The sequence below is a fragment of the Periophthalmus magnuspinnatus genome, chromosome 19, assembly GCF_009829125.3.
Source record: "Periophthalmus magnuspinnatus isolate fPerMag1 chromosome 19, fPerMag1.2.pri, whole genome shotgun sequence".
NCBI classification, from domain to species: Eukaryota; Metazoa; Chordata; class Actinopteri; order Gobiiformes; family Gobiidae; genus Periophthalmus; species Periophthalmus magnuspinnatus.
Window position 1 is genome coordinate 2,226,281 of NC_047144.1, and position 20,687 is coordinate 2,246,967.

The window sequence follows — 20,687 nt, forward strand, 5'->3', positions numbered from 1 at the left end:
ACGGTTGGATGAAAGTTGTTTTTGTTTTGTTTGTTTTTGGACAAATCGTAACGGAGGCTTCGCGGTGACATCACGCTGGGGGGTGTTCTACGCGTGTACGTCTGTGTCTACGGTGGAATGTTCAGCAAACACCGTCAGAAAACTTAGAGATGGTTCGAAAAACTGAAGGAAAAAAAACACAAAAAACACAAAATGGATCGAAACGGCACATTTTCAGGACTGGCTAATGCTAATGCTAATGCTAGCTAGCGTGTGACTGTAATGTTTTTTGACACACGAACCAGTTTATCTGTTGTAGTTTCAGCTAAGTCGGTTCTTTCAGGTCGGATGTGTTAAAACAAAGCTCAGGTTAAAGTCTAACTTGAGTAACAAAGCTTCAGACAGAGCAGTGCCTCCAGTTAGCGTCACACTCCCAGGGAAAAGTTGATGACACCAGCTGTAATGTATCAATTGCGCCATCGCTGAGTCATGATTGTCTGCATTTGCCGGGATATTTTAGGTTTAAAACAACTGGATTTTATCATCGAAACTAGCGACGCGAGAGAGTCATGTGACGCTCATTCTGCGTTCTGATTGGACAAACACCAAATTATGACATAAACAACTTGGCGTCATGTCCAATGTTTTTTTTGTTTTTTGTTTTTTTTGTAATTAAGAATAAATCTACATTAGAATAGTTCTCGGTAAAAGTTATATTTGATCTGAACACGTTTACCTCGTGTCTGGGGTCTTGTTTAGGAAATTTAAAATAAAAATGTTACGTACTGTCCCTTTAAAAAGAAAGGATCTGAAAAAAAACACACACACACACAAAAAAAACCCAACACCATCGAGCACATTCATTTTTAGAGCGGAGGGAGATAAAACTAAAAGGAAACAGACACTGAAACCCACCTGAAACAGAGGAGCCGCTAACGTCGTACAGTCGCTATGGTAACGAGGTAAAGTCCCCGGATCGATGCGGACAGAGCTCAAATGAAAAGAAACAGGAAGGAACAGAAACGTAAACATTAGATTAAATATGATCCGTATAAACATTTACGACCGGGGAGTTAAATGTGATTTGTGTAAACATTCAGGAGTTAGCTACAAGTGCTACAAGAGAACGGGAAATGTTTGGTATGTTTAAAGCTCCAGGTGAAGTCCAGACCACGACTGTTCAGAGACGAAGGTGAAGAATCAAAACCAGTGCATTTGAAAACGGAAAGAAATGTGCTATGCTAATGAAACGGGCGCTGTTGCTACGCTAGCCGGTTAGCATTTTCTCTCACTGTTAGATGTTTGAAGAAGGAAAGAACATGAACTACAAAAGAGGGAAATAGTTTAGATGTTTACATGTAGTAATAGCTGTAGTAGGCTAACGGTAGTAATAGCTGTAGTAGGCTAACGGTAATAATAGCTGTAGTAGGCTAACGGTAGTAATAGCTGTAGTAGGCTAACGGTAATAATAGCTGTAGTAGGCTAACGGTAGTAATAGCTGTAGTAGGCTAACGGTAATAATAGCTGTAGTAGGCTAACGGTAGTAATAGCTGTAGTAGGCTAACGGTAATAATAGCTGTAGTAGGCTAACGGTAGTAATAGCTGTAGTAGGCTAACGGTAATAATAGCTGTAGTAGGCTAACGGTAGTAATAGCTGTAGTAGGCTAACGGTAATAATAGCTGTAGTAGGCTAACGGTAGTAATAGCTGTAGTAGGCTAACGGTAATAATAGCTGTAGTAGGCTAACAGTAGTAATAGCTGTAGTAGGCTAACGTAGTAATAGTTGTTGTAGGCTAACAGTAGTAAGAGCTGTAGTAGGCTAACGGTAATAATAGCTGTAGTAGGCTAACGGTAATAATAGCTGTAGTAGGCTAACGGTAGTAATAGCTGTAGTAGGCTAACGGTAATAGTAGCTGTAGTAGGCTAACGTAGTAATAGTTGTTGTAGGCTAACAGTAGTAAGAGCTGTAGTAGTAGCAGCAGAAGTAGTTATTGTAGTAGTAGTAGTAGTAATAGTAGTAGTAGTAGTCGTAGAAGCTGTAGCAGTAGTAGTAGTAGTAGTAGTAGCTGTAGTAGCAGTAGCAGTAGTAGTAGTAGCTGTAGTAGTAGTAGTAGTAGTAGTAGTAGTAGTAGCTGTAGTAGCAGTAGTAGTAGCAGCAGCAGTAGTAGTAGTAGCAGTAGTAGTAGCAGTAGTAGTAGCAGTAGTAGTAGCAGTAGTAGTAACAGTAGTAGTAGCAGTAGCAGTAGCAGTAGCAGTAGTAGTAGTAGTAGTTGTAGTAGTAGTAGTAGTAGTAACAGTAGTAGTAGCAGTAGCAGTAGCAGTAGTAGTAGTAGTAGCGGTAGTAGCAGTAGTAGTAGCAGTAGCAGTAGTTGTAGTAGTAGTAGTAGTAGTAGTAACAGTAGTAGTAGTAGTAGTAGTAGTAGCTGTAGTAGCAGTAGTAGTAGCAGTAGCAGTAGTTGTAGTAGTTGTAGTAGTAGTAGTAACAGTAGTAGTAGTAGTAGTAGTAGCTGTAGTAGCAGTAGTAGTAGCAGTAGCAGTAGTTGTAGTAGTTGTAGTAGTAGTAGTAACAGTAGTAGTAGTAGTAGTAGTAGCTGTAGTAGCAGTAGTAGTAGCAGTAGCAGTAGTTGTAGTAGTTGTAGTAGTAGTAGTAACAGTAGTAGTAGTAGTAGTAGTAGCTGTAGTAGCAGTAGTAGTAGCAGTAGCAGTAGTTGTAGTAGTTGTAGTAGTAGTAGTAGTAGTAGTAGCTGTACAGGACTATCGATACTTAAATCCTTTATTAAATGCAGAAGTTCGTTCATTATTGTTTTCAGACGTTGCAGCTGCTGCAGACAAACCCTCTGGGGTCATGACCTGACGCTAAACAGGTGTCACACATTGACCTCAGAACTATTGACCTTTGAACTGTGACCTCAGCAGGTCGTAGTTTACCTGGGTTGACCTCTCCATTCGCCGAGTTACGCGCAGGAAACTGGAGTTCATAAAAGTAAGTCTTATATTTATGAAGCAGCCTGGAGGAAAGACACGACCCGGGAATCAAACCCACAACCATTTAGCTGTGAAAGGTGCTAGCCAATAACAGTAGTAGTAGCAGCAGTCGCAGTAATAGTAGTTGTACTGATCAATACTCGGACAGGACGTACTTTACTTGTGTAATGCTGCAGTATTGAACTGATTATGTCACATTTGTCCAGGGACATTTTCACCTCATGGATCCTGAGGTCGAACATGTGACCTGAGTTTACACTTTATATAAACCAAAGATTTAAGATGTCTGTGTCAGAGCTGAAGCAGAACTGAAGCAGAACTGAATCAGAGCTGAATCAGAACTGAAGCAGAGCTGAAGCAGAGCTGAAGCAGGACTGAAGCAGAACTGAAGCAGAACTGAAGCAGAACTGAATCAGAGCTGAATCAGAACTGAAGCAGAGCTGAAGCAGGACTGAATCAGAACTGAAGCAGAACTGAAGCAGAGCTGAAGCAGAACTGAAGCAGGGCTGAAGCAGAACTGAAGCAGGACTGAAGCAAAGCTGAAGCAGAGCTGAAGCAGGGCTGAAGCAGAGCTGAAGCAGAACTGAAGCAGAGCTGAAGCAGGACTGAAGCAGAGCTGAAGCAGGACTGAAGCAGAACTGAAGCAGAACTGAAGCAGGGCTGACGCAGAACTGAAGCAGGGCTGAAGCAGAACTGAAGCAGGACTGAAGCAAAGCTGAAGCAGAGCTGAAGCAGGGCTGAAGCAGAGCTGAAGCAGAACTGAAGCAGAGCTGAAGCAGAACTGAAGCAGAGCTGAAGCAGGACTGAAGCAGAGCTGAAGCAGAACTGAAGCAGAGCTGAAGCAGGACTGAAGCAGAGCTGAAGCAGAACTGAAGCAGAGCTGAAGCAGGACTGAAGCAGAGCTGAAGCAGAGCTGAAGCAGCGTCTCAGATGAGCGGCCAAACGTCTTCACTCCTGTAACTTTTTGTCTTGTCGACAGATTTAACTTTGGCTTTTACGACGCAAACATCCAAAAATGTACCTATCCCACTAAAGCTGCACCCTGTAACTTTTCTGGTGGAGGGTCCGTCACCTGCTTGTCTCTATGGAGATGTCATTGCTCGGCCTGGAATGTTCCACAGTATTTATTTCCGTGGGGACAAACACGTCAGTCCACCCGTCCAAATGACAGAGAGGCCTAACTCTAACCCTTCGTACTTAAAATACTTGTTTTTAAAGTTTATTTTGCAGCAATAAAATCAAGTGTAATCGGAAAAGAATGCACTATGTCGGTTTAATGCCGTACTGTGGAACATTACTGGAAAAGCAGTAAGCTCTCATTACACAACCTCAATATACATTCATTCTACTACAACAGGTTGTTTTTTGTTTTTTTTTTTTTTTGTCATGTTTTATTGTATTTGTATGATTTTTATATTATTATTATTATTATTATTATTATTATTATTATTGTGAATATTATTATTATTATTATTATTACATTCATTCCACTACATCGGGTTTGTTTTGGAGATCACATTTTCTCTATCAGTTTGTATTTGATTCCATTTAACGCATGTCCCTGAGCTGTGGGGTTCCCCAGGGGTCAATCCTGGGACCCCTGTTGTTCCGTCTCTACACGCTGCAGTTAGTCCAGTTAATACGCAAGAAATACTGCGTCCTGGATTCACTCTGCCACTGCATCGACAGATCAGTGTGTGAGGGAAAAACAACTTTCTCCAGCTAAACTCAGACGAGACTCAAGTCAAGTCATCTTTGTCCCACAGAAACGTAGAGAAAGTGTCGGCGTCGCCTCCCGTTTCTCTCTCTAAAACCTTCAAAATCAGGCTGGAAATCTCGAGGTAATAACGAACCAGGAAGTACTTCACACGTGCGTCTCAGCGCTGGCTCCTGTCGCTCAGAGAATAGACTTTTGAAGCTAATGTAAGCTCATTTTTATCCTGTGCTGTACAAAAACACACTTCCTGCTTCTGCTTCTCCTCAGCGCAGATCCATGTTATTGATCGGACGTTTACATTTGTACCGTCTAACCTCTGTTTACTGCACTCTCCTCCACGATCAATACAAAAACACATATTGTCCATTATAACTTCATGCTTAGCTTAACATTAGGCTAACAAACTCGCAAATCTATAACATTTCTGCTATTTCCACAGACCTGAAAAGGCCTAATTCATCGTTAGCGACGGTGATGATGGTTTTGTCCGGAGGCAGGATGCACATGTGGTTTTTTTTGTATTGACCTCTGACCTGTAAACGCGATAGATTTGAAAATATTATTGGTTCAGAGGAGGCAGAGTGAATGAAGTTAACCTTGGTTTAACAGTGACCCAAAAGCTTAGACTGTGCGTGTAAAAGGACAAAGCTAACCCGCTAGCCGCCGCGCTCCAAACAGGAAGTGATCTTGGGCGCACTTCCTGCTCCATCAACCGCTGCTGTCAAACTCGTCATTTTGGTCTTAAATGTTCATATTAACCCTCTACATGATCCTGGGGTTCATTTTTTTTATATTTTTTAATTGTATTATTATTATTATTTTTGTTGTTGTTATTATGTTATTTTGAGTTTTTTGTGGTTATTTTGAGTTCATTTTGATTATTTTGTTATTTTAAGTTTTTTTGTTATTTTGAGGGGTTTTTTTTTTTAGCTGTTTTGAGTTTTTTTTTTGTTTTTTTGTTATTTTTTCTTTTTTTAAGTTATTTTTTAAGTTTATTTTGAGGTTTGTTTTTTTAGTTATTTTGAGTTTATTTTTTATTTTAATTTTTTTGTTACTTTGAGAGGTTTTTTTTTTTGTTATTTTTTTAAATATTTTTTTAATGTTATTTTGAGTGTATTTATTTTTGTTTTTTTGATAATCTGTCCCCTCTCTGTCTCTGCTGCTTCAGACTCATTCTGGTCTTAAATGTTCGTATTAACCCTCTACATGATCCTGGGGTTTTTATTTCACTTTTGTGTCTGTAAATCAAGACTTGAACATTAATTACAGACAAATCAGGTCCTTCTTTCCCCGAGGTCGCTCCTGTTAGCGTTAGCAACAGCAATGTCGACAGAACATACACAAAAGGTCAGATCGTTCAGCTGAGGTCGTCCTGACCAAGACCAGCTCAAGGTCTGGAGATGATCCCTCTGCTCCTCACGGGTTTGAACTGTTTGAAACTTTAGATTGTGCAAAAGTAGATGTTTGTTTGTCCTGTATCCATGGAGACCGTGCAAGACGACCTTTATATGTAGCGGCAAATGTGGAGGAAACACTTTGAGGGAATGTAGCGAGGAGAAGCTTTCCCGTTGTGTTCACCTGGTTCCCCCTGGAGGCTGCTGCGACCTGCAGGACACAGAGGAGGGACACTTTTGTCCAGAGGGCTGTTCCTCCTCAAAACCGCCCTGACGCAGGATCTGCTGACCCTACCTGACCCTACCTGACCAGTCCTCCTGAGACTTTTGACTGTGACACAAAGGCGAGAAAGGAGGAGGAGGACTTAACCAGGTCGAAGCCTGATCTAAACCAGGACTAAACCAGGACTAAACCAGGACTAAACCTGATCTAAACCAGGACTAAATCTGATCTAAACCAGGACTAAAGCAGGACTAAACCAGGACTAAACCAGATCTAAACCAGGACTAAATCTGATCTAAACCAGGACTAAAGCAGGACTAAACCAGGACTAAACCAGATCTAAACCAGGACTAAATCTGATTTAAACCAGGACTAAACCAGGACTAAACCAGGACTAAACCTCATCTAAACCAGGACTAAACCAGGTCTAATGCTTTTGTTTAACTCCTTTCTTTTGGAACAGGGTAAAATATTTAAACTTTAGACTTTCTTAAGTTGAAATAATGACGTGAAGCTGCTGTAACCAACACAACATTTATCATTTTTACCATTTCACTCACAACAAAGATCAAACCGTTTGTGTAACTGAAGGAGACCTGTGGAACCAGACCAGGTACGACAAATGTGAAGAGGCTCAGTGAAGTACTCGAGTATTGTACAGATCATTATTTTCTGGTTCATAATTTGAACTTTTTTTCCCCCATGATTTTGAGTCAAACGTGTCTCGTCCCAGTGCAGATGTGTTACATAATCAGCTCTTGAGGTCAAAATAAGTCCACTGTGAACTGTCTGCATCTAATTATGAAGCATTAAACAATCAGAGAGTGCACATTAGCATGCTAGTTGTTGTTAGCTTTACTGTCATCACTGCAAAACTCCGCTCTGGTCTCTAAAAGTTGTGGAAAGTGCTTATAAACTCATCGTGGTGAATAACTAGGATAAGGTCAGTGAGGAACAACTTCAGCAGCTACGAAACGTCGTTTAAATGTTTAAAAAGAACTAGTTTTTAAGTTTTAAGACGGTAAAAATGAGGTTTAGCGTCTTTAACCTCCTGAGACCTGGTGTCCTCATCTGTGGACAACACATTTTGGATTGTTTAGGCCACAGTGCAAATTTTTAGAAGAACAGCAACAAGATTATGTTCAATTTTGAATATTTCTAAGGGTTTAGAATATTTATTTTATTTTATTTTTTTTTTATTTAATTTAATTTAATTTAATTTAATTTAATTTAATTTAATTTTATTTTATTTTATTTTATTTTATTTTATTTTATTATTTATTTATTTATTTATTTATTTATTTTATTATTTTATTATTTATTTATTTATTTATTTATTTATTTATTTATTTATTTATTTATTTTATTTTATTTAAAGGCACATGTCTTCCTGCACCTGTCAACAGCACAACGACACATTGTTCCTAGAGGCACAATTTTGTTTTTTTACACAAAATCTATGTGTTCAGGCTCTTAATAGTTTTTGCTCGGGTCTCAGGAGGTTAAAGTAACGTAAAGGACAAAACGTGAAATAAACGGACACAAGAATGAGTCAAACTGAAGCGTGTTTCTCAGTTTTACTCGAGTAAACGTGGCCTCCTCTGATAATCGGGACATTAGGACCGAAATGGCCCCAAGTCTAAAGAAAAAAGAGCAAAAACAAAAGAGCTGTTGTTGTTGGAGAGGGTGGGATTTCCAGCGCTGACAGACGACCCTAAACGCATCAGGGACACGGTGAGTTCGAGCGGTTTCATGACCGCGGGGAGAAACTGGAGCTCTCTGTGCTGATCAGCTCTGAAAACATCACGTCTGAGGAGTCTGAGACGCACAGACACGAGAGTCGAGTAAAACGCACGGCTCCGTCTCGTTTTCTCCTGATTTTTTTATTATAAATCGACAAAAGTCAAATCCACAAATGTTTTTTTTGTTTGTTTTTTTTTTTTTTTCTCCCTGATCATTTCTATTAGTGACAAAGTTCATTCTCCAGATGTGTTTATCAACTACATGACATCTGGGAGGGCATCTGACGCACCACGACATCTGGGAGGGCATCTGACATAGCGCAACATCTGGGAGGGCATCTGACGTAGCGCAACATCTGGGAGGGCATCTGACGTAGCGCAACATCTGGGAGGGCATCTGACATAGTGCAACATCTGGGAGGGCATCTGACAGCGCAACATCTGGGAGGGCATCTGACAGCGCAACATCTGGGAGGGCATCTGACAGCGCAACATCTGGGAGGGCATCTGACGCACCGCAACATCTGGGAGGGCATCTGATGCACCACGACATCTGGGAGGGCATCTGACGCACCACAACATCTGGGAGGGCATCTGACATAGCACGACATCCGGGAGGGCATCTGACATAGCGCAACATCGGCAGAAGAACTAGAAACATTGGATCTGCTCCAATCTCAGGAGGATGGGAGGGCATCTGACACAAAGAGATACTTGAGGATGGGAGGGCATCTGACACAAAGAGATACAGGAGGATGGGAGGGCATCTGACGCTCAGAAATATAGGTCAAAAATGATGGGAGGGCATCTGATACATTGAATTTAAGGAGGATGAAAGGGCATCTGGCACAAAGCAGGGTAATAGGGCCATGGGAGGGCATCTGACACACATGGATATAGGTCAAAATGATGGGAGGGCATCTGACACATTGGGTTTAAGGAGGCTGGGAGGGCATCTGACTCATGTTCCTCATTAAACATCAGCCGACGTCTTTTTGAGTCGCCAGGCACCCGTAGTTTGTTGCGTCTGGTTTGAAATAATCCAATCGTCCAATCAGACGTCGGGGCGATTCTCGTTTAAACCCGTCGCAGAATCGCTCGCGGCGCCTTAACCTCGTAAAGACGCCGTTTCCAGGACGAGCAGACGTGATGTTCCGTCTGTGGCTTTAAACGGGACAAAGCGCAGACTATTTTTGTGTTTTTTTATTTAAATTCACGGCGGCGCGTCGTGTCAAATCTGTCGACGAGTTTAACGCAGATGGAGACGAACGCGGCGGCTCTCAGACACGCCAGTTCCTCCGGTTAGCGTTTTATAAATACGACTAAAAAGAAAACAATTTACTTTATTCTTGAGGCGACAGTGGCTCATTTGGTAGAGCGTTTGCCCACTGATCCAAAGGCTGACGGTTCAAATCCCGCTCTTGACGTACTGTGATGTGTCCAAACTAAGGCCCGTGGGCTAAATCCGGCCCGTACGGCGATCATTTTTGGCCCTCTGACTTCCTGCTGAATTGAAATGACCAAAAATACAACTTTTTTCTACAAATTTTGAAAAAAGAAGAGGTTTGTTGAAGTAGCAGTGGTTCAAACTGAAGAATTTTGAATGATTTCTTGGATTTTTCGGTCCACGTTGACGCAGTATCGACATTATCGTCCGGGTTTAAGTTCACCACAGTCCGGATGTCGTTTAGTTCTGGTCGGGGGAGGAAGAATAACACGATTATTTATACTCGATTTGTCACGATTAATCAATTAATCGCTGCAGCCATAACTACTACATAATATTTGTTTTATTAAATTACTTTATATATTTAATTCCGAGGGATTGAAGATGGAAATTAGCGACGTTAGCTATAATCTTTTTAATGTTTTTTTTATTTTTTTTAATTAAATGTTCATTAATATGAGCTGTCTGGTCGGGGTCGCGCCGGTTTCTTCGAGTGTTTCCTCCAAAATAAAAGCGTCTCGGGTTTTGGGATCAGCCCCGTGGTGAGGTCACACAGGTCAAAGGTCGCGGTGCAAACATATTAACGTCACTTTTCCTTTTCAGCGCCTCACGAGAAACGACCCCCGGGTTTCGCCGCTCCGGTTTGTGACGTCAGGAAGTAAAGTTAAAGACGCATTTTATTTTTATTTTTTTTAATTAAACTTTACAAATAAATAAAATAAAATGTTTTCCAAAGTGAAGTACTTCATATACCGAAAGTAAAATGTATAAAATAAAAAATGTATAAAAAATAATAATGAAGAAAAAATAAATAAAAATAAATAAAAATTCACGTATGAGCCCAGACAAACTATGAAAAAAGTGCGACTTGTACTCCGGAAAATGCGGTACTTAAAATACTACATCGTGACCAGAAGTACATGGTTGTCTTCGGTCTAAATCACTGCAAAAACAGAATCTTCCTCTAACTTCACCTTTTCCCTCGTCCTTCGTCTGTTTTGGGTCGCTCCGGTTTCTCCGAGTGTTTCCTCCAAAATAAAAGCGTCTCGGGTTTTGGGATCAGGCCCCGTGGTGAGGTCACACAGGTCAAAGGTCGCGGTGCAAACGCATTAACGTCACTTTTCCTTTTCGGCGCCCTCCGGATTTTGTGACTTCAGGGAGTAAAGTTAAAGACGCATTACAGGAAAATACGATAATTATAATATTCATCTATAAATAATTGTCTCTAGTTCCTATTTTTTGAGTTTAAGATGTGACTTCCTGGTTGACTGTTACCTAGCAACCATAATGTAAACAAAACGCATTGAATCGTATTGTCACGATTAAACAAATAAAAAAAAATATATGGCATTACATTTATTCTTTTTATCTAATCCAAAGGAGACACATGGAGCTCGGAGCTTTTCCTCTAATTTTCAACTTTTTTCTTCACAAACTTCAATTTAACTCAAGTAAAAACTGATAAATATGAACAAAACCAAGATTAAAGTTTCAATGTGACACAAAAAGTCGAGTTTAAATCTGAACGCGTCAAAATCAGACCTGGAGTTGTGTTTGTTTCATTCTCACATGTTTGAGTCACTTTATTATTCGTCTGTGACGTCTACAAAGATCAAAACACGACGTTACACCTCGTGATGTCATCAAGTGAACAGAGACTTTTACCTTTAGTTCAGCAGAAGAACGACAAGAGACAGAGATGAAATGATACAAATGAAGAGAGAGAGGAAAGAGTGATATGAGAGAGAGACAAGAAAGAGAGGAAAGAGAGAGGAGAGAGAAGAGGAAAGAGATGAGAGGGGGACAGAGAAAGAAAGAAGGGAAAAAGATGAGAAAGTGATGGAGAGAAAGGAAAGAGCAATGAAAGAGTGATGACAGAAAGAGGGGAAAAAGAGCGAGAGACAAGGAGAGAAAGAGGGACAGAAAAAGGAGAGAAAAGGAGATGAAGAGAGAAAGAGGGAGAGAGAAAGGAAGAGGGAGGAGAAAAATAGGAGAAAGAAAAAAGAGCAAGGACAGGGAGAGAAGAAGAAGGGGAAAGATAAAGAGGGAGAAAGGGAGAGAGAATGAGGGATGGAAGAGGAAAGGAGGGATAGTGAGAAAAAGGCAGAGTGATAGAGGAAGAAAAAGCTCTTTCTTTATTACCCCCTCTAAGAAAAAAGTAGCTAATAAGAGAAAAAGAGAAGGACAGAAAGTAAATCCAGGTCTGAAATGATCCAGATGATTCTAGTGAAGGTGGAGTTTAAAAACACAGTGGAGCACTTCCTGTATCACCACATGATGACATCACAAGGTGGAACAGAGTGTTTTCAGCCTAAATCTGCAGAGTCTGTGAGTTAAACATGTGAGAATGAAACAAAACACAACTCCAGGTCTGTGTGTGATGAGGAAACATTAGAAACACAAAATGGCGTCTCACTTCAAAATTCATCTTATTCCGTGAGTTTCTCGTATAAAAACAGTGACCGTGAGCGCGTCAGAAATAAAAACAAGACAGATTTTACAAAATTAAAAAGTGTATAAGTCGTTTTATTAAAAGAACAGTACAAACAAAGACATGAAACGCACAAATACATGTTCAGACGTCGGGAGGAGAGAGGGGGCGCTGTGGAGCACTGGATACCAGCAGATACAACAGGACTCAGGTGGATCTGGAACATAAAAAGGATTTCACTTAAAGACGAGGGATTTGACCGAGTTTAGTTTATCTGTTTTCACTCAGATGAGAACCATAAAGACACAATCACACCAGGGCACATTTAAATCTCAACCTCAGGACTTTTTTTTTTCTTCTTTTTCCTCAATCTGCTGCCTGAACCAAATGCATAAAACTGTCTTTGAAAAATGCTCCAAATGATCGCACAGCTCCCGTGTAGGTTTGTGGTATAAAAAGAGCAGTGGGGGAGTTTTTAGTTCATTAAAAAAAAATAATAATAAAAGTTTAGTTTGGCTGCTCTGGATTTGAAATATTCAGTATCAGCGAAGAGAAAAAAGCCCCTCACTGTTGGTCTCAATGTTTAAATGTTGGAAAACGCAATAAAAATGATAAAAAAACAAAGTAAATATCCCCCGTCCTCCCCTCTCTGGTCTTAGCCTCCTCCCTCTCCTGCTCCTCCCTGGTCTCTGCCTCCTCCTCCCTCCAGTCTCTCCTCTCCCCTCCTCCTCCTCTCTCTCTCTGGTCTCAGCCTCCTCCTTCTCCTCCTCCTCTTCTCCCCTCCTCCTCACTCTTCCTCCCTCTCGCTCTGTCCTCCTCCTCCTCCCTCTCGCTCTGTCCTCCTCCTCCTCCCTCTCGCTCTGTCCTCCTCCTCCTCCTCACTCCTCCTCCCTCTCGCTCTGTCCTCCTCCTCCTCCTCACTCCTCCTCCCTCTCGCTCTGTCCTCCTCCTCCTCCTCACTCCTCCTCCCTCTCCCTCTGTCCTCCTCCTCCTCACTCTTCCTCCCTCTCGCTCCGTCCTCCTCCTCACTCTTCCTCCCTCTCGCTCTGTCCTCCTCCTCCCTATCGCTCTGTCCTCCTCCTCCTCCTCCCTCTCGCTCTGTCCTCCTCCTCCTCCTCCCTCTCGCTCTGTCCTCCTCCTCCTCACTCTCCCTCCCTCTCGCTCTGTCCTCCTCCTCCTCACTCTTCCTCCCTCTCGCTCTGGCCTCCTCCTCCTCCTCACTCTTCCTCCCTCTCGCTCTGTCCTCCTCCTCCTCACTCTTCCTCCCTCTCGCTCTGTCCTCCTCCTCCTCACTCTTCCTCCCTGTCCTCCTCCTCCTCCCCCCTCGTCGGCTGGTGTTTTTCATAATATCCCCTCTTCTTCTTCTTCTTCTTCTTCTTCTCGTTCTATCTGTGTCTATCTGTGTCTGTGTCTGAAGTGTCGGATATTGAACTCAGATATCATCGGCATATTTCTGCTCTGCCCTTTGCCTCTCAGATTTTTATTGTAAACGCGGTAAAGAGGAGGCCACAGTCTGGGAGAGATTTAGTACAAGTAGAGAGAGATTAGATTTGAAAAGGTTTAAAGACATTTCAGAACATGGAGGTCTAGAGCAGCTTCACACGGAGAAAGACACGAGCCATCTGCAAACAGCTTTACAATATTCCATCTATTCTCCAGTTTACACATTGATACTTTGCGGTGGCATCAGGCTGGGGGCGTTCTACATGTATGTCTATGGTCATGTTCAGCAGTTACCATGGAGACGCAACGCACACAGGAAACACTGCCAAAAAAACTTGATTGAAAAGATTGTCTAAAAAACCCAAAATAGATTTAAACAGCACATTTTCTGGAGCCTGTGGTCACTCCAGGCTCATGGTTCTGTTCAGGAGTTTGATTTTTCTAACTGAAAAACTGTTGGCTAACGCTAGCTAGCTTGTGACTGTAAGGTTAAGCGAGTGGGACTTGTTTTAAAAGCACAAATCAGCTCACCTGTTGTAGTTCCAGCTAAACCAGTTCTTTCTGGTCAGATTGTGTTAAAATGAAGCTCAGATTAACGTCCAGAGCTTCAGACAGAGCAGTGCTTTCGGTCTGTGCAAACGCGGAGGGAAAAGCCACAAACGTGCGGAGGGAAAAGCCACACAAACGCGGAGGGAAAAGCCACACAAACGCAGAGGGAAAAGCCACACAAACGCAGAGGGAAAAGCCACACAAACGCGGAGGGAAAAGCCACACAAACGCGGAGGGAAAAGCCACAAACGCAGAGGGAAAAGCCACACAAACGCGGAGGGAAAAGCCACAAACACGCAGAGGGAAAAGCCACAAACACGCAGAGGGAAAAGCCACACAGACGCACAGAGGGAAAAGCCACAAACACGCAGAGGGAAAAGCCACACAAACGCGGAGGGAAAAGTGGAGGAGAAGCAACATGTGGAGAAAGTCCTCTCTGGGGGGAATCTGAACCTAGAAAGAAAGGTGTAACCATTCCTTACACAGTGGGTGTGTCTGAAAAACGTGAGAATTTTCAGACCCACAAACACTTTAAGGTAAAAACTGTTTCACCCAAAGGAAAAAAACCCAGAGCCACAAACAAAGTAATGTGTCGACTCCATTCAGTGAAGAGTGAAGTGAACGTCACACTGGAGAAACTAAACAGACACTCCATAACAAAATGAACCAACACCATCGAGAGAGCAGCTCAGGACACAGTCTGCTGTTCATCTGCATCTCAAAGACGCTAAACACTCCTTTGGCTAAGATCTGAACTTCACCATCTTCAGAAAAAAAAAGAAATTGTTTGAGAGAGGACTTAAAGAAGCTATTTTTGTTAACTGCTAACAGCTAACCTGCTTCAGCCCGCTACATGAAGTTACAAACAGTTAAATGGTTTCAGACCTGAAGCTGGACTCACTTAGGCTTGGTCTCCGCGTCGGTCACTTGTCTGATGAAGATGGCGTCCTCGGGGTGGCTGATGTCTCCCTTCTCGTACATGTAGGACGCGGCGATGGCGAGCAGGGTGCCGTCGTTGTTAAAGGCCAGAGACGCGATGCTCGTGGGGTAACGGTGGAACTGACACAGACGCTTCTTATTGAACGGGTCCCAGATGTTCACGAAGCCGTCCGACCCGCCTGAAGAGCAGACGCACGAGGATTTATTTACGGAGCTCTGAAGGATTTCGTAAAACAGCAACACTGATATAAAAGGAGCCACTGACATCCTGTTCAAAACTGCAGAACTGTTTCTCTGCACTAAATTCTTGGATATGGACCAGGACTGGACCGGGACTGAGGCAAGTCTGAGCCAAATCTGAGCCAAATCTGAGCCAAGTCTGAGCCAAGTCTGAGCCAAGTCTGAGCCAAGTCTGAGCCAAGTCTGAGCCAAGTCTGAGGCAGGACTGAGGCAGGACTGAGCCAGGACTGAGCCAGGACTGAGGCAGGACTGAGCCAGGACTGAGGCAGGACTGAGCCAGGACTGAGCCAGGACTGAACCAGGACTGAGCCAGGACTAAACCAGGACTAAACCAGGACTAAACCAGGACTAAACCAGGACTAAACCAGGACTGTTACCTGTGGCGAAGGTGTTGTGCGTGTTGTGGAAGGAGATGGCGTTCACGGGGTACACGTTTTCGATGCCCTCCTCTTTCAGTCTGTGACATTTAAAGGCGTACTTCTTCTTCTGCACCTCCAGACTCGGGTCCAGATACTCGACCGCCACCCGGCCCTCGATGGAGCTCAGCACGTAGCCCTGGAATCAACACGAGCGTGAAATAACAGAAAGACTTCCACAAACGTAAAACATGTCATCTGGTAAAAGCATCATCGTTTATTTTATTTATTTAGGGATTAAGATTAAATGTTTATAGTCTGTGCTGCAAATGTAAAAAAAAATAATTAAAAAACACGTGTCCACAGTCTTAACCTGCAGATAGAGACACGTCCAAGTGCGTCTCATTCTCAGTGAAAGAACCTCCAGATGCCCTCCCTGAGCTGCACAGGCTGCACTAGCACTGACTCATGATTGTTCTGCAGGGGCCAGTATGTTTAATGTTTTTGTATAATTAAATCTTAATAATCGTCATCAGTGAAAACTACATTTGATCTGAACACGTTTGCATCATCTCTGCGGACACAGGTCACGTTTAAAGAATTTAAATCAAAATGTTACATACTCAACGATTTTTGACCGGGACTAAAGACGGGACTAAGACAGGGACTAAGACAGGGACAAAAGACGGGACTAAACCAGGACTAAACCAGGACTGAACCAGGACTAGAACCAGGACTAGAACCAGGACTAGAACCAGGACTACACTCTGACCTGCTTGTTGGGGAAGGCCCTGATGCAGCGGGTCTGGTACTTGAGGCTGGACTCTCTTCTCTGTTGGACGTATCCCATGTTCCTCAGGTCCCAGACCAGGACCCTCCTCCCGGCCGTACCGACGATGAGCCTGTCCCCCGCCACTGAGAGCGTGTACACCTGCGACATGACGAGTAACAGCAGCAGAATTTATGAATGAATGATAAAAATGTAGGGTGATATATCAGTCCGAGTATCGGTATTGGTTCAAACTGATTGTTGTCGATACTGATATTCTTCCTGCACTGGCCCAGTCTGTGCCCATGTGTTATTCCCAGTTTATCCCCGGCACGTCTTTTTGCACAGACTCATGAGGAACAATGGAAATAAGAGACAATCGGCTAAAAAATGGCTGCATGTTTCACAAATGTGTTATTTAATTATTTTAAGATATTTTATTATTTTTGCAAAAGTGAAAAGTAAATTTGTGATCTTTACTTCATCTTAAGATAAATTTGCAGGATTTGCCATTGATTTTAAAATCCAAATATCAGTTATCGGCCACAGCAGCAGGTCAGAGATCGATATCAGCTAAAAAAAAAAAAAATCTAGCTCGGCCGACCTCTAGTAAAATAAATGAATCAGACCCCAGCTAATTTAGGTAGAAAAGTCAAGTTACAAATAAAAGAAGCGTCTTGCTTTGTCCAAAACAGTTTCTATGTGGGATTCATCCAATTACATGTATTTTTATAAACGACTTGCACAAACCGTAATTTGAGTTGGGGGCAATTATCAACTCAAAGGCTACAGTTATTTAGATATTAGACTCTCTCTGCAAAGAATATAAAATAAAAAATAATTTTGAAGAAAAATCTTGTTGTACCTGTAGTTTAGGTGTCGACAAACATGTTCTGAAATGTCCCTGTGTGTCAGATGTCTGAACATAATCCTACTTTTGAAATGTATACAGAAAATCTATGCCCCAACAATCATAATTAAATGTTTCTCCACAACAGTGCAGCCCTAAAGAAAGCGTCAGTGCAGATTCTGTCAAGTGCTTTTATATTTTTCAGGTAAAAGTGAGTATTTTGTCCATCGTCAGTGTCTTTACCTTCTCTGGCTGAGTGAATGTTCCGGCGTTGCAGGGCGTTCGAGGGTCCCACAGTCGCACAGATCGGTCCCAGCTCCCGGTTACCATGACGTTCACCTCGGGGCAGTACTCCACACAGCGGATCGCTGCGTCGTGGCTCCCAACTATCGTGTCTGATGGAAAAAAAAGTGAATTAAACTGAAGCTTTTCGTTCATTTAAAAAGGTGTTTTAATGGCCTTTACCTTGGTCTGTGTTGAGGTCGTGCATCTTTAACTGTGCGTCTAAACCTCCGCTCCAGGAATGTGTGGGGTCCTGCAAATACAACAGACTTTATTAGAGCAAATATGATGAGAGGCCAGGACATTTTAAAGCTACGGCTGCAGCCCGTGATTATTATAGTAGTGAAATAGTTAGAGTGAGATGTTACAGTACATGTACTACATGTACTGTACTTTATTAAACTCTCCAGTCTTGGTCAGGACGACCTTAGCTGGAGAATTTGACCTATAGTGAATGTTTTGGGTTGATGGAGGAAACGCACCCAGACACAGGGAGAGCACGCAAACTCCACAGACACAGGGAGAACAGGCAAACTCCACACAGACACAGGGAGAACATGCAAACTCCACACAGACATAAGTAGAACACGCAAACTCCACACAGACACAGGGAGAACACGCAAACTCCACACAGACACAGAGAGAACACGCAAACTCCACACAGAAAAGCCTGGGAGCGTCTCATGGAATGTGTTATAGAGTCTGTTTCACACTGATGATTAACAATTTAAATATTCAACCATTTTTAATTGTTGATTTGTCACAAACTCTTGCTGTTTTTCATTAATTAACTGACATTGTCTTGTCTGAAATCAAACAGTAATGAAAAAACACATAGTGTTGAAAAAATAAATAATACAGAAAACCTACATAAAAAGCACAGTCCAGGACCGGGGCGGAATGCTGGTACTTCATCCGGACGGTGTTCCCGGTCACATCGTAGAGCCGCACGGAGCAGTCCCACGAGGAGACCAGGAGGAACTGAGCCGCACTGGGGCTGAACTTCACCGCAGACACCCCGTCCTCTGGAGCCTGGTTCAACTTGTACTCGTTTGACCCCGTCATCTGAGGAAGAGAGGGAGAAGGAATGAACATCTCTGTATTGTACCTTCACTTTCAGTTCAAACTGTTCAGTTTGGCTACACACTGCTCCCATTTAAGAGGAATCAGTACTTTACATTACAAATATATCATGGTTATGTTACGGTGCACAAAAAACACAGTCCTACCAAAACATATACAGAGTAAATGTCAGAGCCTAGTCTTTGCTCTCAGTAAATAAATCTACGGTGTAATAATGATGATAAAACATGGTGGTTAATATCAAACCTGACAATGATTGAACTCAAGAGCTAACGTGATGCTAACACTTCAGGATCAACATCAAAACATCACTATTAAGAAGAAAAACTACAGTGTGCAGTTTACAACACACATATCAGACTAAATACAGCAGATTCAAGCCCACCTTTACTTATAAAACTGTTATATCTTAATCTAAATGAATGAAAGTCTTTTATGTTTGCTCAACAACTGTCCTCGGCTCCATGTTGTTAGCCGACAGAGCTAACCGATGCTAACACGAGCTTCAAACTGCAAAAACACACACGTTTAACCACACTTACCTCTTCTGATAAGTGTCGAGGTGTCAATGAACTCTCCGCTTCACTCCACAGCAGATTTACTCCTCCGGTCGAGCTTTTAATCCAGAGAAAAAGGTAAAACGTCTGATAAAATAACGTGTGAATGAGAGTGACGCTGATCCCGGGTCTGAAGCGCGGGCTCTGATTGGTCCAGACAAAAGTTCAAACTCGCGCATGCGCATTGACTGGTACGTTTAGGAAAGGGGAGGGGCTTTGTGAATGGAGTAAAATAAAGAATCACTGAATGAACTGGGCTTGAATGAATAACTTTAATAAATAAATGTAGATTACTTGAAAGAACGGCTTAAAAACAATTGATATATATTCAGTGGTAAGAAAGTAAAAGTAGTAAAGTACTGCATTTTAGGCATCTGTACTTTATTTAAGTCTGTTTAAGACTGAAAAGTAGAATATTTTTAAAATGTATATTATTATTATTATTATTATTATTATTATTATTATTATTATTATTATTTATTTATTTATTTGTGTATTTATTTTATTTTATTTTTTTTTATTTTTTTTTGGAGACCTGAAAAGTCTGAGGAATTTATTTGTACCATGTTCATTATTTGTGCAAAAAAAAAAAAGAAAAAACATAAATAAATAAATAAACAAATAAAAATATCTGTAATTCAGTTGTTCAACACAAATCTTTATGAAAATCAGCACATTTGAAGCTTTACTAAATCTCAGAATCTGCACAAAGTACCTTTATTTTTTACTCTTTTAGTACATCTTTAATACTTTTAGTTAAATAGATTTTTCCAGGTGATACTTTTACATTTACTTGTGTATTTTTTTGTTTCAGTATCTAAACTTTTCCTTGAGTAACACAACGAAGCGCCTGTTCCACGTCTGTGTTTAACGCTTCAGCCACGTTTCCATTTAACCCTGGGCCTTTTTTGTTCTCTGTGACGTGGATTATTTGCTGCTGTTCTAACCAGAGACATATTATTTGTGCTGTATTTCCTTAAACCTCATAAACGTAGCCTAGTTTATATATAATCATTAAACTAAAGCGGTGATCTGGTTTATTCCTGCAGGAGGCCCCTCTTTGACCATCGTAAGTACAAAACAAAAACATCCAGATTAGGTTTGCTTCATGTCTGGCTGCTGTGCTTCTAATTTGGATCCCAGACAAACTAATCCAATGTTGCCCCGTTCTGTAATGATGAATATTACATTACGAGGCCAAAGGAAATGTTTTCTTTTTATATCCTCAAATGCACTGTGGGTAATTAAGGACATAAGTCGCTCACATTTATCTCACTACATCTGGTTTTGTGGCTTTGAGCGACGACGTAAGTGAATCTAACAGAAGAACTCTACAGATAACAGTCAAAACGAACCTTTCGAATGCAAAGAACCGCACTGAATCCATCACTTTGGGCAGTTATAGAGCAGTATCATAGCAACCGAAGAGCCAATCAGGGGCGAGCAGGGAGCGACTGCTTAGCAACGCTGTCAATCAAACCCGTTGCTAACGCTGGTTCGTCTCGCTGTACACGTACGTTTTGGCATTTTCTTGTTTTTTTTTAAAGTGAACTGTCCCTTTAATGAATAAAAATTGCAGGTTTGTGGCGGGATGAGGCGCAACAAAATAAACAAAACCACAAGTTCATGGTTCAAAATGTGTAATTCTGTTAAAATACAAACAAAGCATTTAGAACAGGGGCCTCAAACTCAAATGATCTG

General features: G+C 41.8%; 2 protein-coding genes across 2 annotated transcripts in view; one reads left to right on the forward strand and one right to left on the reverse strand.

Annotated features, from left to right (window-relative positions):
• Positions 1 to 20,687, forward strand: part of LOC117387594 (NACHT, LRR and PYD domains-containing protein 1a allele 5-like) — a 769,741-nt gene that overhangs the window by 711,452 nt on the left and 37,602 nt on the right. The gene's annotated exons all lie outside the window — the stretch shown is intronic.
• bub3 (BUB3 mitotic checkpoint protein) lies at positions 11,995 to 19,113 on the reverse strand. The gene is made up of 8 exons (XM_033984376.2): positions 18,972 to 19,113; positions 18,217 to 18,411; positions 17,530 to 17,599; positions 17,308 to 17,459; positions 16,218 to 16,376; positions 15,467 to 15,644; positions 14,812 to 15,028; positions 11,995 to 12,135 (listed from the first exon to the last, which is right to left on the reverse strand). Exons 2-8 carry the CDS (start codon positions 18,409 to 18,411, stop codon positions 12,126 to 12,128), a joined length of 981 nt encoding a protein of 326 aa, XP_033840267.1. The 5' UTR covers positions 18,972 to 19,113; the 3' UTR covers positions 11,995 to 12,125.

What these genes read in the sequence shown, in the direction of transcription:
- bub3 (XM_033984376.2), bottom strand. Translation starts at nt 18,411, where the DNA reads ATGACGGGGTCAAACGAGTACAAGTTGAACCAGGCTCCAGAGGACGGG. An exon ending in TCCTGGACTGTGCTTTTTAT is followed by an intron (nt 17,600 to 18,216) that starts GTAGGTTTTCTG and finishes TTGTATTTGCAG; the next exon opens with GACCCCACACATTCCTGGAG. An exon ending in GCACAACACCTTCGCCACAG is followed by an intron (nt 15,029 to 15,466) that starts GTAACAGTCCTG and finishes TCTGCTCTTCAG; the next exon opens with GCGGGTCGGACGGCTTCGTG.